Source organism: Mandrillus leucophaeus, unplaced genomic scaffold (assembly GCF_000951045.1).
Source record: "Mandrillus leucophaeus isolate KB7577 unplaced genomic scaffold, Mleu.le_1.0 Scaffold322, whole genome shotgun sequence".
NCBI classification, from domain to species: Eukaryota; Metazoa; Chordata; class Mammalia; order Primates; family Cercopithecidae; genus Mandrillus; species Mandrillus leucophaeus.
In genome coordinates this window covers 1,745,156-1,770,162 of record NW_012103388.1, presented here as the reverse complement: position 1 = coordinate 1,770,162, position 25,007 = coordinate 1,745,156, and the positions used below count along the sequence as shown (strand labels likewise).

The window sequence follows — 25,007 nt, the reverse complement described above, 5'->3', positions numbered from 1 at the left end:
AGCTAATGGCTATGGGGGAAAAAAACCATTGCATTTCAATCTAAGCATCTTTTGGCCCATGACAATAAATAAAGCTGTGGAGAGTGTAAACATAAAGTAGGGACCATTTCTTGAGGAGGTTAAATAGCAAACATTAAAAAAGACGAGTTACCTCATCCGACTGGGAGGGACTGATTCTGGGCATTGGTGATACTTGGGGCGTTTTCAACTGTGTGCTGTTGCTGTCTGGCACAAGCTCTCGGTGGACGGTTTGGATGTGGTTCTGGAGTTCACTTTCAGACTCAAACTTAACGTTGCAGCTAGAGCAGCGCGTCTTCAGTCCCCCCACCTTGCCTTTCCCCTCGATGGCACTCAGATTCTCATTCTGGCCCAAGCCTGGTCTGTTCGTGCCGGGAGGGACGTTAATGCCTGGGCTGGCGCTCTTACTGAGATTTACGCAGCCAGCACACAGACCATATGGCAGGCCGTTGATGTCAAGTTTCACCAGATCTTGCTTGGAACGGAATTCTTTGAGGCAAGATGCGCACTTGTACAGTTTTTGGACGTGCTGGCCACGCCCTGTGGTCTGAACTGCAGACCCATTCCCTGTCTTTTGCATGTGGAATGTCCCATGGATTTTGAGTTCCAAGGTGGAGGTCACTGTCTGCATGCACACCACGCAGCGAAAGCCCGTCAGGGAATTCCTCAAGTCAGGGTGCATTTGGCAATGCTCTAAAAACTCCTCTTCACTCTGGAGAGGCATCTTGCAAATCCGGCAGTTTCCAGTATCAAGACTCTTACTATGCGTGACTTTGTGTTCAGTAAGAGTTAAAAGGGAGGGAAACCGCTCTCCGCAAATAGGGCACATGTAGTGTTTGACAGGGCCTAGGTGGGTCTGCATATGTTCACGGAGGCCATTTTCGGAGAAGAAGGTTCGAGAGCACACGTTGCACTTGTAATTCCCTTTAATGAGCTCAGCTTTCTTTTTCACGATGGCACTTTCTCCAGGTCTGATGTTGTGGTCTCGGAGCTGGTGATTCTGCAGCAAAGTTTCCATAGTGTAGGCTGCCCCACAAATGTCGCAGCCGTACATAGGCTCAGAGGTGTCGACGTCTTCTTCGCTCCCATCGTGACTGTTGTGGGACTCCTGGCTGTTGGTCAGCAAAGTCTGCAGCTCCACTTCCTCTTTCTGCACTTGCTCAGAAGCTCCATTTGTTCCACAGTTGGGTGTCTTGGTTTCGAACACACAATGTTTTTCTCGCAAGTGTTTTTCTAACAAAATGATCGCATGGAAGGCTTTGCTACAGAACTTGCAGTTGTACTTCTTACTGTGAGTGGTGATGTGGCATTGCAGCTCCACCTCGGTGCCAAAGGACTCACCGCAGAAAATGCACTTATGCACTTTCCCTTGGTTTTCCAGGTGGTTGTGTTTCACATGGAGCTGCAAGTCAGTCTCATTGCGGAAGTCCCAGTTGCAAGATGTGCACCTATAGACTTTCTTTTCGTTACTGTGCTTCACAGCCAAGTGGAGCTGAATGGAGACTTTTGAGTCAAAAACTTCCTGACAGAGGGTGCAGCGAAAGAAGACAAAGGTGTGCATGTCCAGCAGGTGTTTCTGAAGGTCATCCACTGATGTGAATTGCTTGTCACAACTTTCACAGATGTAATACGTTGAGGTGATCATAAAGTGAATGGTAACATGCTTCAGCAAGGATTCTTGGTTGGGGAATTCCTTGTTGCACTGAGGACAGGTCAATTTTGGAAGCACAGTGTCGAGATGAGTTTTTAGGTGAGTCTGAAAGCTGTCTAGGGATGTGTACTTAGCACCACACTGATTACAGATATATTCTCCAGCTGGACGTGCAGGTGCACCTCCTACTGCCTGCATCATCTTAAGAGATGTCTGCTCTATGGCCACAGGAGATAGGGGGCTTAAGGCCCTGGATTTCTTCCCATTGTGGATATAATTCAGGGCCAAGGGAATGTTTTTATGATTCTCTTTGATATGTTTGTTCAGCTTAAGAACGCTGTTGAATATTGGTGAATTAGTACAATAGGAACAAGAATAGACTTCTACTACTGGTTCTTTGGGAGTCCCAAGCACTGGAGACCCAAATCGGGAGCCACTGAGGTCACAATGAACCTGTCTAATATGCTCTTCGAGGGAAGAGTCAGTGAGAAAACCCATATAGCAATGGGGACAAAAGAATGCATTACTATCTTTAGCTGCGGGGTTTGCAAATCCATGAGAACATCGGATGTGTTCCTGAAGAGTGTTGAGGTCGTTGACAACTTCGGAACAGAAGTTACACTGGTAGACAATGGCAGGCATGGCAGAAACAATCAGACCTGGGTCCTGAGCTTCATGCACTTGCTTAAGATGTTCATTTAGGTTATAGAGTGAGGGCAGGACCTCCAAGCAATACTGACAAATATGGGCCTGTTCTGGCTTATCTAAGTGCATAGTTTTCAGGTGAATCTGCAGAACTGCAAGACTTGAAAATAATTGCTTGTTGCAGTAAATACAGCTGTAGGTAACTTTTGCTTGTTTACTCGAGGGACCAGTCATGTCAGGGGTTTGCTGAGCGGCCCTCTTCCTCCCTCGACTCTTTGGGATTGGCGGGGCAGCTTCCACCATGGTTGAGCTGTCCACTGAGAGGTTGGAATCTGGAGTCGTACTGGACACGGAGGTGTAGCCCACCGTGACCAGGGAAGGGCTGTTGCTGTGATTGCACGACTCCGGTTGCTGGTGACTGTCCATGTGGCTGTACAGTTCCTCAACTGTGTGGAAACTCTCAGAACAAATGCTGCATGAGTTCTTCTTCTCCCCGCCATGCACCTGCTCCATGTGGTTCATGAGGGAGGTCTCCTCTACGAAGAGCTCGTGGCAGTAGACGCACTGGAGGGCCGCTCGGTCCTCGTTTGGGGAGCATTCGGGGTGGCACTCTGCAATGTGTTTTTGGAGGTCTTCTGGGAAGTCAAAGCCTTCCTCACACTGACTGCACTTCTGAGTGTCCTTCATCTTCCAGTCCTCCATCCTGGAACCAGACTGGGAGCCGTCCTTGTTCCTCTCGTGAACCTGCATGTGTCCGTGTAAGGAACTAGAGGACAGAAACCCACGGCGACAAATGGCACATTTATATGGCTTGTTGGAAGTGTGAGTCTTTAAGTGGATCTTCAAGTGATCACTTCTGGAAAACGCAGCATCACATTCACTGCAGTGGTACTTCTTGTCCCCGGTGTGGAGTTTTATGTGGCGATCTCGGCTGCGCTTGTGTTTGAACAGCCTACTGCAGTAGGTGCATTTGAAAGGCAGTTTGTCGCTGTGACTCTGCTCATGGTGCTTTAGGTAGCTGAGGCGGCTAAACGACTTGTCACAGAATTGACATGGGTATGGAAGCCCAGGGCCACCTTCTTCCTCTCCAAAATCGCAACCTTCTCCATGGCTAGGGGAAGTCTGATCCTTGCTGGAAGGTGAGGAAGCTGGCCAAGAGCAAGTCGGATCATCTTCAACATCCACTCCATCTGCAACAAGAAGCAATCACACATTTCATCTGACATGTTGAGATTCAAGAGTGAGTTTACTGTACCATTTCAACCAGCACACAGAGTTGGACCCTCTTGAACCTTTCAAGAAAAAAAAGAAATGAAAGAGAGAATATTTGAGCGAGACATTTTCAAAACTGAGCCCAAAGCAGTTATTCTGCATTTACTTTTTGTTGAGTTGTAAAATATAAGAGGATATTAAATAGTTCTATGTCTAAATTACCCTTTTATTACTTTTTATCATTCTTCCTTAGAAGCAAGGTATATATTACACATTGACAATTTTATTAAAATGCAGATTTTAATATATTTAATGTTTCTTTTGTATTCATTCTAAAATGATTTGCATATTATGTGAGCATCTGAAGAACCAAATGAAAAGAGGAAATATTACAGGAATGATTTAAAATTAATGCAGTCAACCCAGATGTCTAATATTTAATAAAAAATTCCCTCTGCATTTTGCTTGTTTTTATATAAAAAGGCAATTCTGAAGACCCAAATCTTTTATGGGGTTCTTATTGATACAGACCTTATTGCTTTCAGCAAAAAAATATTAAAAAGTAAGCACAGGAAAGAAGACAGAAAACACAATAATAATTATGTCTTGTGTAATGAAAGACAACCAGGATTTCTTCAATCACTGAAATTCGAATACCACAGGCCAGAAAATGGATTATTAAATGTTAGAAGGGTACTGCTAGATATTACATGTAGCTAGGATCAGCTAGGATCAAGAAAAAATGAGAGTTTCACAAGGGCCAGATTTTAATAGTGTAATTTGTTTGGAAAGTTCAAGAGGTGGCCCACCATATCTTCCTTTTGCAAAAGCTTCAGCAGCCTGAACTTCCTTAGCTAAACAGGACCTGCACTTTGAGGTGAGCAGAGACAAAGCAACTTGTGAAAAACTGGAAACAGGAAAAGTGATAAATGATTATGGTAAATGCTGAAAGATTTATGAGTGACAAAAAGAAGACAAACAAGACTGAGAGCCAGATATAAAGTTAGCAAGTTATCCATAAAGGAACGTTACCTTCTATTAGGTGATTTTAAAAACTATTTTCTTAGCAGATGTGCACTGTTATTTCTGTTGCCTTCTTGATATCCAAGTGGAAGATAAGACCATCTCAAAACAGGTTGTGAAACCTCTTTTTTGCTTTTCACAACCTATAATTCACGATCAGAAGAAATTTTCAAAGCTTTTCACTCTCCAAAGGAGCACAATTTTTCAAAAAAACATACAAGTAAAGACCATGGAGTGGAGCCGGTGGGGACAGTGTTGCAGTTAGAACAAGAGGCTCAATTGGAGCATTATTAGAATATTCTAATGGTATTCAGTTAGAGTATGATCAAATGCGTTTTTAAATTCTTCAAAGCTGAAGTTCACTAGCAAGCTAAATGATGAACATAAAAGTAGAAACTGGTAAGCATTATGTAAACGAATTCCATGTCTGCTTTCTTTAAGGTAACAAGATTTTACTAGATTGTCAGCCTCTTCCTTATCCACAGGAAACAGATGAGGATCATTCCTTTCCTGCATCTAGAAACTGATGACAACACCATCTCACTATCAATGCCAGATGGCAACCCTCTCACTCTGAGAAAACAACCAAACACCATTCCTGGATCCCTGCCCACTGCAACAAAGCGTCGCCGTACAAGTTGAAAACCGCACGATTTTGCATCCTCATTTATATGACTCTATAACCCAACATGTTTCCAGCATAAGAAAGGGTCTGATGGATGTGGATGTGATTTCTACTTAAAGTGAATACACCAGGAATATATGCAGATAAACTCAACTCACCACTCAACATACAAAAAACATTTTTTTAACTAAAAGCAAAAAAACTCAATAATGATCTAGTTTTCCCCTTAAAAAAGTGTTGCCACCTAATGCTAATATACCTGAAACAAATCAAGGTTTCAAATATTTACCCTAACTGGAAAAAAAAAAAAAAAAAAGGCTATCTATTAAATGTGCTCAACATTCTAGGTAAAATCTACCACATTTCACATTTATCTTTTAGGCTTAAATCCTGCTATTTCGTTTTTTAAAATATTTTCAAATACACCTTCTCATTTATAGATTTGGGGAAACACTGAATCAGAATTTGTAATGCATCTAGCCTAAAATGATGTAACTATTGAGCCTGAAAATTGAGCAAGTGAATTTATTATTAAATTGCAGATTGTGTCCAGATATGATATATTTTTATACAAATACATAAGGAATTATAGAGCAATGGACCATTATACAAATTATGCAATCCCTAACACCATGCTTAAATCAGCTTCTTGTCTGTGGTCCATGCCTGACTATATCTATTATATAACTGTTCTCCTAAGCTTGTAAATTTCAATGACATGTCAAGTGAACTGAAGGTTAGGATCAAGGTTTTAACCAGGATTCAAGAGAGCTAGAAACCTTTTCCTTCTTCTCTCCAGTCCCCATTACATGTCTTTGTAAAGGAAATTACACAAAACCCTCTGTAGAAGCCATAAGGCTTGGGGATCGAGCGGAAGAAAAGAGTTTGAGCAAGGAATGATATTTTTAGAAAAATAAAGTTTCCCTGAAAGGCTGATTTCTGTTTTAAAATATAAAATGTAAAACTCTCATTTGCCAGCACTGTAAATGGATCGTATTCTCCCAAGAACACACAGGGACTCACTACTCCCAGCGGGTTGGTCCACGCTCTTCAGGTATCAGACTCCTCCAAGACTTTTGTGGTGATGGTCTCCCTGCCAACATACTCTGAGGTCTACCTAAGTCTTAGAGAGTTATCCATCCCCATTAACTTAGGCTTTTTGGCAGCCACAGCGCAAACTATGCTTAAATGGTGAATATAGGTTTAAACGATGTCAATTTCTTTTTACACGTGGAAGAAACTGTAGAGGATTCTTTCAACTCAGGTTCCTGAATCAACTTTAACTTTTTTTCCCCTCGGCACGAAGTGCTACTTGCAGGGACTGTCTTTCTGTGTGATAGCAAGTTTTCTGCATTTCAATGTGAACTACTTAACATGTCCATGTTAAATTCTAATTTTTGAAAGCAGTCACTTCACTTGAGCTGACTCTCCGAGAGCTGTAGCTCTTACTGCCGAAAAAGCTTTGCTGGAAACCAGCTCCGTGGCCTAAAAAGTCTATTTAAAGATGCAAATGTGTGTGCATGGTTAGTGCAGATGTTTTTCTACAGCAACTGTACTTGCTGAGTTTCAGCATTTCCATAAAGCACATTAAAACAAGTGTGTGAACACTCCGAGATGAAAGTCGCCAACACTCCTGAGACTTTCAGTGGAAAGTAGAGCCGCCTGACTTTTCTCCAAGCAGACAGGAATGCCCATGATTCAGCAGCCTGAGTAAATAAAAGAGGTCCTTATTTCCTAATTTCGCTGGCTGGCCACACTGCAGCAGCCTCTGTGTTTCTGCCAAAGGGGATGCAGAACTGGAACTACACCCAGCCGCTGAAGGCCTGTCTTTGTTAGCCAGCCAGGCTTTCCGGACCATCTTCTGGCAGCAGAACGGCCATATCCTGCAAGGAAGACCTCCATCTCAGGCTCGGCGCTTCTCTAGTCTGCCTAAAAGGACGAAACAACAGATTTTGCTGGGTCTGTGTTGGAGGAGGACAGCTGGAAACTCAGTTAGCAGCAGAGTTAACACCTGTTCAGGCATATTTATGGGGGAAAGTGCTCACTAACAGAAAAGTGAAGTCATACTAGAAGGAGTTATTCCATAGAAAAAAGGCACCAGAACACAGAGTACCTTTGTGACGTGAGCCATCAGCCCCTCATGTGGGCCAACCTGGGGAGGAGGAAGCAGAGACTGGACGTGATTTGATCCCAGCCCCTGCTGATGGACAGACAAGCACACAAATGAGGGTCTGACAGTCTCAGTTTACGGCCTGCCATTGTGGAAGAGAAATGCTGAGGGTTCTGGCCACTCGCTGGTGTTCAAGACTAATCAAATTAGCCAGAAATTAAAAAATAAGATCAAAGAGACAGGAAGAGAATATGTGCAGGAGGGTTAGACTAATGTCAATGCTTACTTTGTTTATGATTAAGCAGGTCTTAATTTGTGTAGGACATACACTTCCTGAGGACAGGGACCAAGCCTTTCAGAAGATTGATTCCAACACTAGGGGCAATCTGAAATTATTCAAGAGAAACTAATGTAAGAAAGCAGATGAAAATACTTTCTCTGAAGTTATGGAAACTTCTGATAATGTTCTTCATAAGGCCTGGTCTGCAAGAAATTGCCTTAACAATATCCTTTTGCTACCTGAGCTTGTTCATTGCAAGAGCAGAGTACCCTCTTAACTGCCCATCGGGGACTCAGTATCATGTGTGCTAGTGCCACACAGCAAGATTTCCTTAACAGGGACAGGATTGATATCAATGGTTACTTTTCAAGTGAGGAGAAGAAGTACAAATACTGATGGGTCTGGTACTTGTGTAGGAACTAAAAGTCAAGAGTCTGGAGTTTTATTTCTAGCTTCATAACTGACTTAGAGAGTGACCTGGCCAAGTCATTTAATCTGCCCCTACCTAGGTATTTCACCTGCAATATGAAGATAATAATTCTTGCTACTTACCCTCTGGGGTGTTACAAAGATTAGTGAATGTTTCTAGGGCACCTTATCATGGCTGGAAGAAAAGCTGCATATGTATACAAAAAGATTTATATGTGCTGCATGTATTTCTGTTTCCATGTGTAAGCTTCTATGAGTATAGTATAAACATATTTTAATATTTTCTTTCCTTCAGTGCAATCTCTGGAATATTAGTTTTAAGGACTGACTCAATGGCAATCTACAGTGCCTTTAGCGTTCACAGTTGTATATGCAGCTAGCAAGAAAATAAAAGATAATCAGTTGGTGATATCTAAATGTTAATGGACCATAAATCCATGCTTACTATGTTCCAAGCCTTAAATTATCAAACACGGGATATAATATTGGGTCTTTACAGGCAAGTAACCTTGGTACAAGTGTTTTCCCATGGAATTCTGAAGCCAAGAATGTGGTTTACACCTCTCTGCTCCTTAAAACATGAGCAATACAATCATTGCATTATTTAGCATCATGGTAAGTTCATTCAGTAGATTTTTTTTTCTTGAGGATCAAACAATGGGGTAAGACTTGAGACCAAAACAAAATTTCAGGTTTCCCCCACTTGCCTTACGTAATTCTTTACTTCTGCCAGCAGGTTATAGGAGCAGTTCTGAAATTTCTTACTAAATAGAATTCACAGTACTTTTTCAGTCATTAGCTACCTGAGACACTTTAATATAAGCTGAAACTCCTGGGGGAAATACACAGGTGCACACAAACGCTAAGAGAAGTCGGGCTGTACTTAAAGAGGACAATATTTTGAAATGCATGTTTAATAGACACAGGTAACAACGGTGTTTGTCACGTTACTTCAATGCCAACACAGTAACAATTTTACACCATCATATTTAAAATCCTCTAACCAAATTACAAAATACATTTTTAAAGCAATGATTTAAATTGCTAAAAGATAAGGTCATGCTAAAAAAAAAAAACAAAAACTATTATGCATTATTACACAATTGCTTCCCTTCATTCTCCATAGAAATGTCAACAGTTCTAGAAAAGCTGCAACGTTAATAACTATGATGCTACTTTAAAAAAAAAAATCAGCAGCTCCATATTAAATTCACTCCTTTGTCATATAACTTATTTAACTAACTGAAAACGAATACCCTTTACTGGGTGTTCAAATGAGAAATGTGAACTTTAAAATTATTTATAATTCGCAGATGCTTTTAAATTCTGTAATATTTCGAACTGTTCTAGAAGGACCAATTAAATGAATTAACAGTTAGGTTATGAGGAAAAAGGGTGATCACCCATTAATAACAGCAGCTGTGCGGAGCGGGAATTGGTGGTGCACATTTTTTAACAGTCTTAAGATGAATTCCAGATATCAGCACTCAAGCTTAGAGGGTTTTCTTGTTTGTTTGTTTTTTGGTTTTTGGTTTTTTTTTTTTTGCCCTCAATACTCCCTAGTAAAAAAGAGGCTTGCTTTTCCCCAACAACACTTTAACACTTCAGATGAGCCAACAAAGAGATAAGGAGTTGTTATCACATCTCCATGGCTCTCCTTAGGTAATCCTGGGCTTCACATTCATTCTTTCAGCAGACACATTGCGATTGCGTGTGCAGAGAGAAGTACAAATGTTTTGCTTGCTGTTGCTTAAAGTTCATTTGAACAGACGGAGCTCAATGAATTCCATCTTCTGCAGCCAAATTAAATAGAAAACAGTGCATTCTTAAGCAGTTCACACTTAACTCCACCTCTCCAATCAGAGGAAAAAGCTGACGTGAAACCAGTTAAAGAACAGTCATCGTCTCTCGCACGGAAATCAAGACATTGTGTTTCTGAAGCCAGACAGAAGGAAAAGTGGTTTCCAATTATGTGGGGGGTGAGAACTGCTTTTCTTTTTCTATCTTTTGGCTCACTTAAAAATATATATAACTAATGATAAGCACCCACCTCTTGGCGTTCAATAATTGGCAACTGTGTATTACACATCTGTTTACAGGGCTGTGACTGAGGGTGTTCTACACCGTTTAACATGTTGGTCTTTCCTTGAATAATGACAGACATCACCAGAGTGGATTTCCTGAGTCTGCATTCTTTTTTTTCTCTCTACTATTTTGAGTTAGAAGGCATTTATTAGTTACTATGTACTCTTGTGTTTATATATGACCTCATATCACAAAGAATTTTAAGCTGTTTTTCATTGCTTTAATTCATTGATTTAATCAACATTTATTATGCACCTACTATGTGTTCAGGTCTAATATTGGCTTACGAACTTTAGAAACTACATTTTTTGAAGTTTTGATTTCCTTGTCTATAATATCAGAAAAATTTCAGCTGCCTCAACATATGAGGTATTATAAGAATCAAACGTGATATTATATGAAGGAGTTTTCTGTACTGCTAAAATATAAAAATGTATTACATTATTACTACTACTATGAAAGCCAAAGTTACCTGTAAGTGATAAGTGATAAATGATAACTCATAAATGTGAGAACAGCAGAAAGGAATCAAAATTAACTGCAATTTAGTTGTTGCAGTTTTCATATTGAGATTGTAAAAATTTTTAATGACTTAAAGGGCATTCCTGTTTATAAATAAAAATACACAAAAATAAAGAACAATTATTTAACAATATCATTTAAATAACAATTTAATAAACAATATTATCGTTATTAAATTAATATGGATTAATTTATTAACAATATTATCATTCTTTTTAAATAACAATATTTATTAGCAATAAATAAAAATAAACAAACAAAAATATTCCAGAAAAAAATCTTCTGAATGCTACTCACAGATATCTTGAAAATCAATGTGCAGTAGTTCATTTGTTAATAGCTACACACACTGGCAAGTTGTGATTAATTCATTAGTGTTGTAAGATCCACACAACGAAAAGGCCTGCATTCCAAGTCCAGAAGCCACATTCCATAGTGCCAGCACCATTCTATAAGTGACTATTTGGCTTATTTAGAAATTCCTTGAGGCCAATTCTATTTCACTTCAAAATCCTTTGCACCAGTGTGAAATATACGTATCAAGCTTTGAAGGATGACCAACACTTTTAAAAAATACTCAGTAAATTTCTCAATGCTACCAAGTTAATCACGAGTGATTTTAAATTAACTTCTTCACTGGGGAAGCAGAAGGTAAAAGGGGATTCTTCCAGTGAGAAAAGTAAGTTTGGAAATGGCTTCGTTAGGGAATGATGGATCTTAGAAACTTCATTCCACCATGTTAATGGTTTTGGAAGAACTGCTATAAACCACCAGAATTTTCAAACAATGAAATCAAATTCTATTTCAAAGCAGCATCTGGTCTAACAGAATGTTATGTCTTGTTAAACTAGACTTTACTGACTATTTTTCCAACATGTAGGCTTTGGTCCAAGGCCGGAAAACTTTCAGTCACCAGGAATTATAACAGTCCTCAAATGGTACTTATTGGAGCTGAATTTCACCTGTATTATATCCATGGCAGCAGTAACGCCAACACGAATTTTCGGCAGCCTGAAAAGGCCACACTGTATACTTCACTGCAGACAAGGCCACTGGAGAATACAAAAGTGTTGAAAGGCTAAAATTTAATTAATGAACAATTAGCACCCCCTGTGGGTTCATTGTGCAGTAAAGTGATAAATATGGTTTGCTAATGCAGAAAAAGCTGTTACAAAGATTAGGGGGGAACTATTACTACAGTTATCCATATGCCTTTGTATTACAGCTGACCTCAGTACTAGATCTTGATTTGGACATTCATGTGTCTAACAAATGATAGGAATTGTTAAGGTCTGTGGCAAATAATCATTTTGAATTTTAAGGCAGAGACTGACTCACACAGGTTGTCGGGCTAGGGTGAAAAAGCCACTGAGATTGCTAGTGAGTACACCTAGCCAACCACCCAGCAGCTGCAACTCAAAGTAATATCTGTTGTCTGCTCCTCAGTTTTATGCATTTAATGAGGAAGTTATATGCTACAGTGGTATTAAGGAATTCAGAGATGAGGGGCCAGGTGTGGTGGCTCACGCCTATAATCCCAGCAATTTGGGAGGCCGAGGCAAGCGGATTGCCTGAGCTTGGGAGTTCAAGACCAGCCTGGGCAACATGGTGAAACCTCGTCTCTACTAAAAATACAAAAAATTAGCCGGGCATGGCAGCATGCATCTGTAGTACCAGCTAGTCAGGAGGCTGAGGCAGGAGAATTGCTTGAACCCAACAGGCAGAGGTTGCAGTGAACCGAGATCGTACCACTGCAGTCCAGCCTGGGCAACAGAGCGAGACTCCGTCTCAAAAAAAAATTTTTAAAGGCAACTCAGGGATGTTGGACTCTCTTGAGACTTCACGCACAAGAAAGAGTGTACAGTAGGGCCAATCACTAATATGCCTTATACAATAGAATTTTTATAGTGTTTCAACAGAATTATTACCTTTCACATTAACACTTATATGGTAAAACTGAAATGGAAAAATGAGATTGGATTCCAAGTAATCCAAATGATGTAAGACAATCCTTTATTTCAAATGAGATAATGTTTATAAAAGTACTATATAAACCGGAAAGCCAAAGCTATTTTCTTAAAATAATCTTTAGTTAGGGTATGACAAAATATCTCTACACAGGTCATATGGTATCAAGTACATGTATTCATAGAGTTTTTAAATGTATCTAATTCAGCAAAATATAAAAGAAGCATTCTGAAAATAAGGCTAATTATCAATTTGAGGACTTTCCAAGTACCCTCTTTGCCCTTTATGTTTTATTTTTCACTTTTGGTTTGATTTTTCTCTTCCCTAGAATCTCTACCTTAGAATGAATATGATGATAACATCCAAGCCAGTTCATTTCATTATTTTTTTTCTTGGAAACAGCCCTGGTAATTTATTTATGGGAACCAGTACAGTTAAAATTGTGGCACACTGCATGTGTACGCTTGCATGCTTTTATCCACAGTTGACTAAATGTTCAGAATAGACTAAGTGATTTATGCCAAAGTAGTTTTTCAAATATTTTAGATAACTCTCATTACAAAAGTGCTAATCATAGTAATTTGTCACTTAATAGGACTAAATATCTGTACAATCATGTCTTAATGAAATATGTCTCTAAGGGGAGACTCTACGATGCTACTGTCTACTGATTAATATCTATAATCATATTTTTATTAAATTATATATATGTGTCTATATATAAATAACACATATACTATCTGAGATGATACATCTTGGCAAATATTCCAACACCTGTGACAAAATCAGGCCTCAGAAACCCCATGATACCTCCGTGTACTAGCATCTTACTTTGCCTCCATCCAAGACACTTTAAAAATAACAAAATAATGTAAAAGAAAAGAATCCAAGGCAGTGTGGCCACAGTAATGAGACACGTTGCTAATATTCAAAGATATAAAACCTACCAGCACAGTTTTAGAATCTTCACTGACTCAATGCTGTCTGTACCAAAGGGCTGGTCTCTGAAATCTTTACAAAGCTTCCTTCCACATCTGAGCTCTGCTCTTTTCTCTTAAGATGACCTGTTGTTTGGCATGGATTGTGCATACCTCTGGGTCTGACTTTAGGGATCAAAGGAAAGAAAATGAGTGAATGTGATTGAAGCCTACACAGAGAAAAGAAAGTCAAGGCTGTCATTCCTAACTTTTCATGTATATATGAAACATAAGATTTAAGACCTGTGAGAAATGTGGGCCTTTAGGGGAAAAAAAGTGCTAATTTTACAGATGAACAAATAGGTCAACGAGGATGAGTAACATGTTATAATCTTGTACTAACAATAGTAGTTGACAGTGGCACTGAAACCCACACCCAAGTCCCCAGTGCCCAGGCAAGCACCTTGGCTCTACATATTAGAAAACCCTCAAAGTCCATCCTTCCCAAACTCTTCTCCACTAAAACAACAACAACAACAACAACTCAAATGCTGAGTTTTTACAGGTAAATGAATAAACCTAAAATGATGTTTAATATTGTTTTTCTTTAAAAAAATTCATTGTTTTTCATATTACTAAACTAATTCATGCTAATTGACGCACGTATTCACACATATACAGAAGAAAACCAAAATTGCCTAACAACTCTACAAACATATAACTCTCTGTTAACAAGTCATGACAGTCAATTTCTTCATTTGATTTCACTGCTGGCTATTGACTAGAAAAATCCTGCATACACACATCTCCTTAACAGTGGGTCTGTTTGCCTCTCTCCTGTTCTTCCAGCCTCTGCTTTGAGCGGGGTGGTATGGTCGGATCAGGTTTTGACAAATCAGAGCAGAAGAAAAAGCACAGTCAAACTGGCACCATGGTCAGCTTCACTTTCCTCTCACACCCTTGCCTGTAGGGACATATTCCCTGCGACTGATTCCAATGAAGGATCCTTCTCACCTATCCCTTAAACCACCCTTCTTCAATTATCATTCCAGCTATCCTGGCTGTACACAACAAACCAAAGGCTGACCCTCTACCACAGCCAGATGATGCAGGGCAGCATTTCTCAGTCTAATCCACCAACCACCAGCAGACCAATTGCTTGAACTGCCTGTTAAAAACGCAGACACCTGCACTCCACCCCACGCCTCCCGACTCTGAACGTCTGAGGATGGGGCCCAGAAATCCCCTTTTGTTAGCAAGTTTCCTGAGTCTTCACCCGCATTCCCAAGCTTGAGAATCACCTTAGAATCTTTTCTTTCCCCTGAATCACCTAAGTCCTTGCTTGAAGTTTGCTGCACTCGGCTGTGCCTTTCCCGTGTTTGCTGCTCTGTAAAGGAACATCAGTGATGGAGGGCTTTCTCGCCCTTATTCAACGACCAAATTGAATCCCAGTTCTTCCAAGAAGCGGCTTTTACAGAAAGAAAATTAGATCACTATATTCTCTGCCCTCCTATCCTTTAACAGCCCCCCTCCCACTTTGAGTAGGACTCCATATTGCAAATCTTTTCAGTGAAATACTCAATTCGCTCCAGCAAGTAACTTCCTCTCTGTAAGAGTGTTGGCAGCAGCTTGTACATTTCCAGGAAAAGAGAGTGGCCATTTTTGAAGAGTTATACAGTTCCAAGTACATAAAGGCTGGTGTTACATGCTTAGGAAACATAGTTCTGAGTAGACAGCCGTGCTTCAAGTGTGCACATGAAAAAATCTGTCTGCTAAACTTTTGTTGATGATTACTTTCAAGCTGCATTAGCTAGATGAGAAATATCAATACACTATCAAAGCAGCTCACCCTGCCAACCATTTCAACATAGAAAGAAGGTTGTCACAAAACTACAAAGTAAACGAGTATCTGGAGTAAGGAGTGAGAAAAGAGGAAGGGCGCTTCCTATATTCGGCAATACTTTCTTTTTCCACTCAGGGAGGCACTGCTGGAATTGCTGATTAAATGCCTCAAGTTTGGACCTCTCTAGAAAATCTTTGTTCTTTGAACAGGCTATCGGTTTCTCGCAACTTCCGGGGTTCAGAATGTAAGTGTGGTATGCCATACAGTAAATTAAGCCTTCTGCTGTCAGAGCTGGAAATAGGAGTGGGGAGGAGAAGGAGGGCTTGATCTCAAGTGATTTTTACTGGCTTCATTTACATCCTGTTTAAGGTCTTCTGAGTAGCTCAAGGTGTCTTATCTCTGGCTACCAGGGGGTATTTTGCAGTCAAAGCAGTTAACATACTTTCTCTCTCCCTCTCCTCCTGTCCCTTTCCCTCAAGCTCTTGTTTTTTTCAAGCCATCTTATCTTATCACACACATCTCTTCAGGCTGAGGAGAACCCATACTTATCAGAAGCAGTGCACTCTATTGTCGTTCAGGGCTGTTAAAGACAAATGACAGTTCAAGTCAAAAGAAAATCAGTTAACCTCTTCTGCACTCTGTTTTGAAATACTCTGGACTGCCTCACCTTTATTAGTGCTAAGTGGTATCAGAAGTGCCCCTCAAATTTCCATGCATACAGAACATCCCATCTCCCCCATCAGAGTAAGAAGACTAGGGACAAAGTTGCTGGTCACAGCTGGACACTGACGTCACATAAGCACTTCTGCCTTTATCAGACTCCTCCCCACTCCTAGGTGACTCATCCATGACATCACAGAAGTGGTAGCTTCAAATATCTATAAGGAAAAACAACAACAACAAAACCCAGAAACTAAAGGAGAGTAGGGGAAAGTGGGGAACAGTAGTCAAGAGACAAGGAACTTTTTCCCAGATATACCTGAATGCTTACCCACGACACCGACATAAACACGAGTGGGCTGTTAGAAACATACGCAGCACGCATCTTCTCTAACAGCAACACAGACACTGTTATTCGAATCTATTAAATCATCACACAATCTGCCAGGGAGCCTGAATGCTGAAGAGCTTGATCTTCTGTTACAAACTCAGCAACGATGGCCCTTGATTCTGAGTACACATTGGAATCGTCCAAAGAGCTTTTAAAATTACGTACTGGATCCATGCTCGGGCCAATTAAATCAGACTCTCCGAGAGTTAAGACCCACAGAGGGTGCAGGCTGGGTTGACAACCACTATCCTAGATTTAAAACCCCATGGAAGCTGGTCTAAAAGACAGATTCCACAAAACAGATCTCTCTCTTATCTGGGCTCCCCTCCCCCTTGACAGGCAGGCCAGCACTGGAGCGAGTTTTCTGCACTACTTTGTGTCATAGGCAATGAACCAGATATTAAAAAATAAAAGTTAAAGCAAGGAACACTGAACACTCCAATCACTCACCATTATTACAGGTAAAAGTGCAATATGTGAACAGTTATTAGGCGTCTCATCTGTGTGTTTCATACTCCCTTTAAAAATTCCCATCCCTCTTCTCCTTCATACCCCAGGACCCCATGGGCTCCTTTATATTAGTGATAACCCCACACTTTCACCTGCAGTGAAGGCTCTCTTAATTGTCCATTATCTTAGTGTGTCAGCACAAAGGAGCAGGAACGGAATCCTCGTCCAAACGGTTTCACCTCCCTCTCCTGAGAGTGATGCCCTTGTCAAGGCATTAAAGACACGAAAACCTGCCACTTATCAGAATTGTATTTGAATCGAACCACTGTCCTTGAAAACTGTAGGCAGGAGATATTATCAAACTGCACCGCATTGCCAGCTCCAGTTCCATGGTGGCTCGAACAATCTAAAAAGATACTATCCAAAGTTTGCCATGCATTCCTCATAATAGAATTACAGGGAACAATGCAAACATGCTCGCTGATTTTTTTTTTTAGATGGTTAAGTACAAAGAAATTCATGGGTCAGGTTGTTGATGAATACAAATGTAACAGTTCCAAGCCTTAGGACACCTTTGAATGTATACTCACCAAGAAACCAAACCATAAAACTCTTCTAATTACTCCTACCTTCAATTCTTAACAAACATAAGTCAAGGCTATTAAAACTTCACATTTATCTTTGTTATGATGAGGGGGAAAATCTGTACATCTTTAGTGGTCCTATGGACAGATTCAAAAACAATGCACATTCTAAAGAGCATTTAAAAACAAAATTGAAAGAAAAAACATTATTTGTAAGTATTCAGGCCAATTTGTGTGCCTTCCACATCTCTGTATGTTCCTCTCACTTTTTATACGTTATTCTTATTCTATTCAAACCCACACTGCCTTAGAAAAAAGAATTTATGCGTGCCTTTAACAAGTAAACAAGTGTACAAATTAATTCAGAGAGCAGTAATTTTGAAAATTTTCTATGTTTAATGTGCACTGCAGTTAAACTACTTTTTCTGTACAAATTAATTTACTGCATCAGTGATCGATGTTTATGTTTAGGCAATTTTATTTCTCAGTATGGTAAAATTAGACCTAATAGTTGCAACCTGTTATGTCCAATCTGTCACTGAAATTCAAATTGCCTTTTTCCTATTATTCAAGGAGCAATTTGGAGGAATTAAAGCCATCTAAAAACGGAAGACAAACAATTCTCTGTAAGGACGCAGTAGCCTGTGTCATCAACCAAATCCACACCCCCTGATCTCTTCTGAGCAGGTTCTTTCAACATGATTTTCCTGAGGTTCTTGAACTTTCACATTTGCCAAGCCACACAAGGTGAAATTTTAGGGTGAAACTAAAAATTTTACCCTACAAATTTTCAGCCTTCAAGAGACGTAATTGAAAGTTCAAAGATTATGGTGTTGACTTCCAAACATCAACTCTCACCTAAAAAACTCCCAGCTTTCATGGCATATATATTTGCTACATCCCATTTTTTTTTTTGGCTTGTTTTGCTTGATCTAGGAATATATTATTTTTTCTTGCACAATGAGTTTAATTTGTAATTTCTTTCTTACTGGGGAGAATTCAATTATTTAGATGCATAAGATTTAAATTTTGCAGTGATGAATGCTATAACTGGGAAACAAATAAGGCCTGTTTTTGAACAAATTTTGTTTTGCTTGGTTTTTCTTATTGTTTAGCTATCGAATGTAGTGGGTGATTCTTGTTCTATACTGTGAATACAAAGGACATACCAAAATGGAGAGAGTGGGAGGGGACAAACTGAAAAATTGATAGAAAGCCATCACAGCCCCCTTGGAGGGGTTGCGGAATGTCAAAGCAGGCTACAACTAAAAGGGGACATAATCTGATGAGATTCCACTTCAAATACGCAACGCCATCATGTTACAACATGTTCTCACTAGATTTTGGGTTTCTTCAACAAAAGAACCCCAAATCAACTATTGATATAATCATCTCTTGGTATGAGAGAATTTCTGAAAATGTTTCTTTTGTAACACTTCCTGACTGCCATCTTCTATTCCCAAGTCTGCCTTTCCCAACAGAGTTTGCACTAATTTTGAGGAGATCACTCTAGATTTTGGAATGCTTCATCTGATTAGAGAAGCTCAATTTTCCCTTATGGTTAAGTTTCCACATTATTTGTGGAACTCCGAACATTTATATCAAAACAATCATCTTTTCTTCACAGTGGTCAATACTGGTTTGACTTTTTTTTCCTTGTCCTTTTGTTTAGCTTAAAAAGCCAAATTAAATGGTATCGTGCCTCAGTTTAAGTCTACTTAATGTCACATATGGCCTCAGCTTACATGCTATACCAAAATAACTTCATTCCCCCAGGGAAAGAAAAAAGAGACAACTCAAGAGGTATCTCTTCCCAGCTGCTGACACTCTGCCACACAACTTTCTCTCTAGACAGAAGAGGACACAATTAAAAGAGGAAATTACTCATTCAGAACTGGATATCAAAGCTCAGAGCCACTCTATATCAGCAGAAGATCTGGTGTCAAAATAACTGAAATAAAACTGAAATGTGTATCTTTCTTCGTTTCCTTTCTCACTCTTTCTTTTTCAACATTTCCATGATCACTTTTTCAATTCTAAGACAAATTCATTTCCTCAGAAGATTGCTTAGATCATCAAGCTGATTAATAATTTTACTTCAAGGCAGGACTGATTAATGTGGATTATTCAACTGATTAATACTGTTACTATATGGCACATCCAAGTGAGCATTAAGTGTCTTGTTTTCATAAATTTTTTTAAATTATTGAAATAAGTTCTAATTAATGTGACTTGGTCTTAAGTCTACAGAACTTCGTTGTAATGTAAAATTGAGGACTTGATGTTTTTTGGGGGGAGGGGTTTTCTCAAATACCAAAATACTTAGAAAAAGCAAATACAAACAGAGCATACTGATTCACAGCATTTTTAAAGTCAGCTCTGTGATGATATGAATCTATTGTTCACCCGCATAAATTCACTGGTTTCAGAACACCAAACTTACATGTGACACAGCCAAATGAACCACCAACACCTCCACCTTCTCACTCTCTCCAAGCTGAGTCCTCGCCAGGGTCCACTGAGAAACTCCAAGACTACCTTCCTTCCAACAGTGGTAAGTAAGGACATCATAGCCATCCTACCCCGCCAGATGCAGGTCCAGGGGACCCCAGCATACCCCGGCAGTTTTTACCCTGCCAATGCAGAAATTCTCCTGGTTTCAACGTTCCCAGAGACATTCTAACACACAAGCTGTGTATGCATATGCACACGTACACACACACACACGCACTCACCCTTTATACCACCCCACTTCCAAAGATGAGAGTTCCTTTAAGAGTCACTATACTTATTGCTACTTCCCCCACAGCAGTCCTTGCTTTCAGGAAGCCTAAGACCTCACAGAGACTCTGACTGCCACAACTTCAGCTTTCCCCGTCTGCCACTCCTCCTGTTCTACAGGAGCCAGGAAAGGTGCTATTCCCAGTGCTCATGAAATGTAGGAAAAAGGACCCAGAGTCTCTGTTCTGGCAGTGAGTCCTGGGGAAATACAAGTCTCATTTCTTTAATGAATACTCAGAATTCAAATTCTCATCTAAACAGTGCTTACAACTTACTGTTGTTCCAGCAGCCTCTAACACAAACCAGAGGTATCTTTATGTGAACTGCAAAACGCAATCCCCTCTAAGAGGAGAAATTCCAAAAGGCACTCTCCTCACAAATGATTTTTTTAAGTGTCTCTTCTACTGGTCGTGACTACAAGCACAGCTATTAGGTTTCTGTCTCCTCACCCCATTGCTGGGGACTTTGTACAGTTAACAAACTGCATAGCTGCATTCTGTGGCCGTTTTCTACCAACCTTATGTATTTAAATATATATATGGGCTAGCCCTAAAATGTAATTCACACTTACTGCACTGCTCCATTGGAAAATATGTGGTGCATTCCAAGAAACCAGCTTATTAAATAAACTTTTGGGAGATAATCTGTTTATAAGCTGGGGACTGCCTGTATTTTAACTGGTGGTTTTGAAAATAGAGGAAAACAAATGAATCAACTTTGCTATAGCAAATTTTCATTGATCTCATTTTTGCAAGGTTGTTTAGCCTCAGCATTCCTGTTCTGAGGAAAAGAATTTTTAAAATTCCATTAATTTTATTGTGAGTCATCAATGAATACCTTTTAGAATGCATAATTTCTTGACTACACATCTTTGAATTCATGCTTTTTATTAATAAACTATGTTTTAGAGCGGCTGTAGGTTCACAGCAAATTGAGCAGAAAGTACAAGGATTTCCCATATAGCCATGCCTGGACACACGCATAGTCTCCCCTATTATCAACATCCCCCACCAGAATGGTACATTTGTTACAACTGATGAACCTCCATTGACACATCATTATCACCCAAACACTCACATGCTTTTTAGTCTAAGCTTCATGCGTTCACTGTGCAGCTAGGCAGATGATGCAAGACAGGGAAGAAGGTGGCTTATTTGAGACAAAACAGTTCCAGTTGCTTTTGTAACTTGTATTCAAGTCTATTCATTCATTATTTTAGCCATTTGTTTATCAAACGGGCATTTTGCTAGGCACTGGGATCAAAGGTGTATGAAATGTGATTCTTCACCCACTCTTGGTTTTCTGTAACTATGTACAGACGTATTTAAAATGTATATATTACATTTTTCAAAGGCTTATGCTTGGCTGGGTGTGGTGGCTCACACCTGTAATCCCAGCACTTTGGGAAGCTGAGGCAAGAGGATGGCTCGAGGGTTGGAGTTCAGGACCAGCCTGAGCAACATAGCAAGACCCATCTCTACAAAGCATTTAAAAATTAGCCAGGTGTGATGGCGCTTGCCTGCTGTCCCAGCTACTCAGAAGGCTGAGGCGAGAGGGCTGCTTGAGCCCAGGAGTTTTGAGGTTACAGTGAGTGCCACTGCACCCCAGCCTAGCTGACAGACAGAGTGAGACTCTGTCTCTTAAAAAAAGAAAGAAAAAAAGTCCTATGTTTTTTATGAAAAAAAAGCTTTAAAATAGCTCTAAATGAGTTTGTTGCTCAAAAGCTATTACACTTCGCATTTTGTGAATATTCATAACGTAGAAGTTCCCTTTGTTTCAGTGCATATAATGCCATAATCAATTGTAGGGATAGATTAACTTTCTAAAATAGACAAGAATCATTCTCTTTTATAGATTTGTTTTTCGTTTGATCCTACTTTCTTTTTTCCCCCATCCAACTAATCTGTTCACTATATTTTTTACTGTTGTAGACAAAGACTTATCAAAACCCCAAAATGTAGCTACTATTGTTAAGACTATTCAGTTACTGATTTGGGCTCTTTGGCATCATTCTTCTTTCCACCACCCTTCACCCTCTCTTAAAGTAACATTTTGCTTTCTGGTGAATTTTCCAGTCTTATCTCTGGGCTTGCTAACATTGCTAACATGTTACCTTCGAGCCAATTTAATGTGAGCATTGATTTCCTTTCCCCACCTAAGAGAGGATTCTGTTCAATTATTATTGATGTTTTCTCTCTTCCCGTTGTCACCTCTCTTGCCCAAAATCTTGACCATAGTCTTTCCTTGGGCTGTGGTCACATGACTTTGTGTTTGCCATCCCACAAAAGGGGTTCCATAGTGCTTCTTAGCCTAAGGACTCTCCTGTTGGACAATACTCATTCCCAGACTAGTTATTTTTACCTAATATCCCATTGGAACAAAGATAATTTTGAAGCCCACTGAATGAACTAGTGAATACATTTTCAGGTGTGTTCTAGCTACCACCCCAGTCCTGCTCTTCTGATGCATTCATCAATTCCATAATGATATTCCGATGTCCCATTTATGGATGAGACCCAGAAGAGGCACCGCAGATACAAAGTTGACCAAGACACAATACATGGTTACATTGACTCGTTCACTGACTAATGAATGGGAGAGGCACACTTGTAAACATATGGTTACCACACAAGAAAATCAGGGAATGTAACAGACCCCTCTACAGAAATGTTGTGGGTGTTCTGTGGAAGAAGCACCAAAACAATCTTGTAGAATATATAGTAGCCACCGAGGATATGTTCTTTGGGTTGAACCTTAAAGAATAAGCAGGAGTTTTCCAGGTAGGAAAACAATAGCATGTACAAATGCAAACAAATGTGATCAGGGAATCAATACTGGTGTATAATGACTACAAAGAGGAACTTGACTTTGGCTGCACATTAAAATTGCCTGGAGATCTCTTTAAAATATTGATACTTCTACTCCACTCCTAGAAATTCTTATCACATTGGACTAGAGGTGAAGTTTAGATTAGTATTTTTTTGAAGTTTCTCAGGCAACACTACAGCCAGGTTCAAGTGCCACTGGACTAGAACATAGAATTTGTGAGAGGAAGTGGAGCCCGATCATGATGGCTCCGAGCTTATTTGCAGGCAGCAGAGAGAGAGAGAGCTGTTGAAAGATTTCAATCAGCAGAGATGGTTTCCACCAGAGCCCTCTGGAGTAGGAGGGACTGGATGAAGGCTAGAGGCAGGGAGTCCACTTATAAGGCTATGGCAATGGTCCAGGTGAGAGGCAAAAAAACCTAAAGTAAAGGAGTAGCCCAGTGATAGAGTGAAGGAAATGCATTCATTTGTTTAGAAAAACAGATCCAAAAGACTCACTGACTAATTATATATGATGAGGGAAGGAGAAATGCCTGTAATGACTCTTCCTCCCAAGTTCCCTGCCATTTGTCCACTGTTGTCACTATATGGTTGGTTTACTGCAAATGTTTGCAAGAAGAGTATTAGGATAAAAATCATAGTTTTAAATCCAAACGTCAGAAACAATAGGACTCAATTCCAGTGTTACAGATTGCTTTTCTACTTAAAGCCTGCTATCTTGACACCACACACACACACACGCACACACACACACGTCTCATAAGGTCAAAAGAAGACTCCATTTTGGCTGGATTAGAACAAAGTAGGCACCCTTATAAAAAAGGAGTTTGACATGTATGTCCCACAGACTCTAGGTCAGCAACAACATCTCTGAATCTGAAATACAACGTTATACACCAGTGGAACATCACCTAGGAAGAACATCTGCAAAAATGACAACAGAATATTGAAGCAAGAATGATTCCACATGCTAACCTGCCTTTCGGTCTGCCTCTCCTGGAAAAGACTTGGCAACAGTGAATGTATATTATGATGTTATCAGTTATGTAGTGGCGGTTTTAAAATGTAAACTTCTTCATCATGACATTAAGGCAAAGATAACCTTATGGTTTTCTAAATAATAGGAGTTGGTATATTAATTTGAAAAGCTATGTTGATATTTAAAACAATCCTCTTATCCTGTGTACTTTTCTAGCTTTAAAGAACTTTATCTTTATCTAGATAAAGAACCCTTTACATACCTTTCCCATTTATTTCAATAATTAGTCATTAATAACAGTGTAAATATGTAAGACCTTGTAGGCATTGGCATATGCACACAAATTTCCTTCTGCCAGACAGGGATACAATTACAAGTGTGCACTTATTTAAAACTCAAGTACTGAGCACTATTATAATCACCAAACACTGAGAACCTACTAAATGCTTAATCTATTTTAAGAGAGGTTAACAAACTACAGCTTATAGGCCAAAAGCTCTTGCTTTTGTAAATAAAGTTTTATTGGAACACAGCCATTCTTATTCATTAACATATTGAATATGAGTTGTTCAATGCAGCAGAGTTGACTGGTTGTGACAGAATCCATATGGCTCACAGAACCTCAAATATTTACTATGCTGACTTCCATAATAAAAGTTTGACAATCCTTGAACTATAGCATTGTCTTATATATTAACAACCCACTCTCACATACCAAGAATGGCACCATACTTCTTTCCTTTCTTTTTTTTTTGTTTGAGACAGAGTCTCACTCTGTCGCCCAGGCTGGAGCGCAGTGGCGCGATTTCCGCTCACTGCAAGCTTCGCCTCCCGGGTTCACACCATTCTCCTGCCTCAGCCCTAGTCCCGAGTAGCTAGGACTACAGGCGCCCGCCACCACGCCCGGCTAATTTTTCTTTTTTTTTTTTTTGTATTTTTAGTAGAGACGGGGTTTCACTGTGTTAGCCAGGATGGTCTCCATCTCCTGACCTCGTGATCCGCCCGCCTC

General features: G+C 39.8%; 1 protein-coding gene across 3 annotated transcripts in view; it reads right to left on the bottom strand.

Moving 5' to 3' along the window:
• The window catches only part of ZNF521 (zinc finger protein 521), a 307,436-nt gene that overhangs the window by 166,214 nt on the left and 116,215 nt on the right, over positions 1-25,007 (bottom strand). For all 3 annotated transcript variants that reach the window (XR_001006888.1, XM_011988057.1, XM_011988056.1), the window contains one exon: positions 152-3,504. Coding sequence is in view for 2 of the 3 variants with exons in the window: in XM_011988057.1 (XP_011843447.1) it covers positions 152-3,504 (3,353 nt within the window). In the remaining variant the exon portion in view is untranslated. The remainder of the gene's footprint in view (positions 1-151; positions 3,505-25,007) is intronic.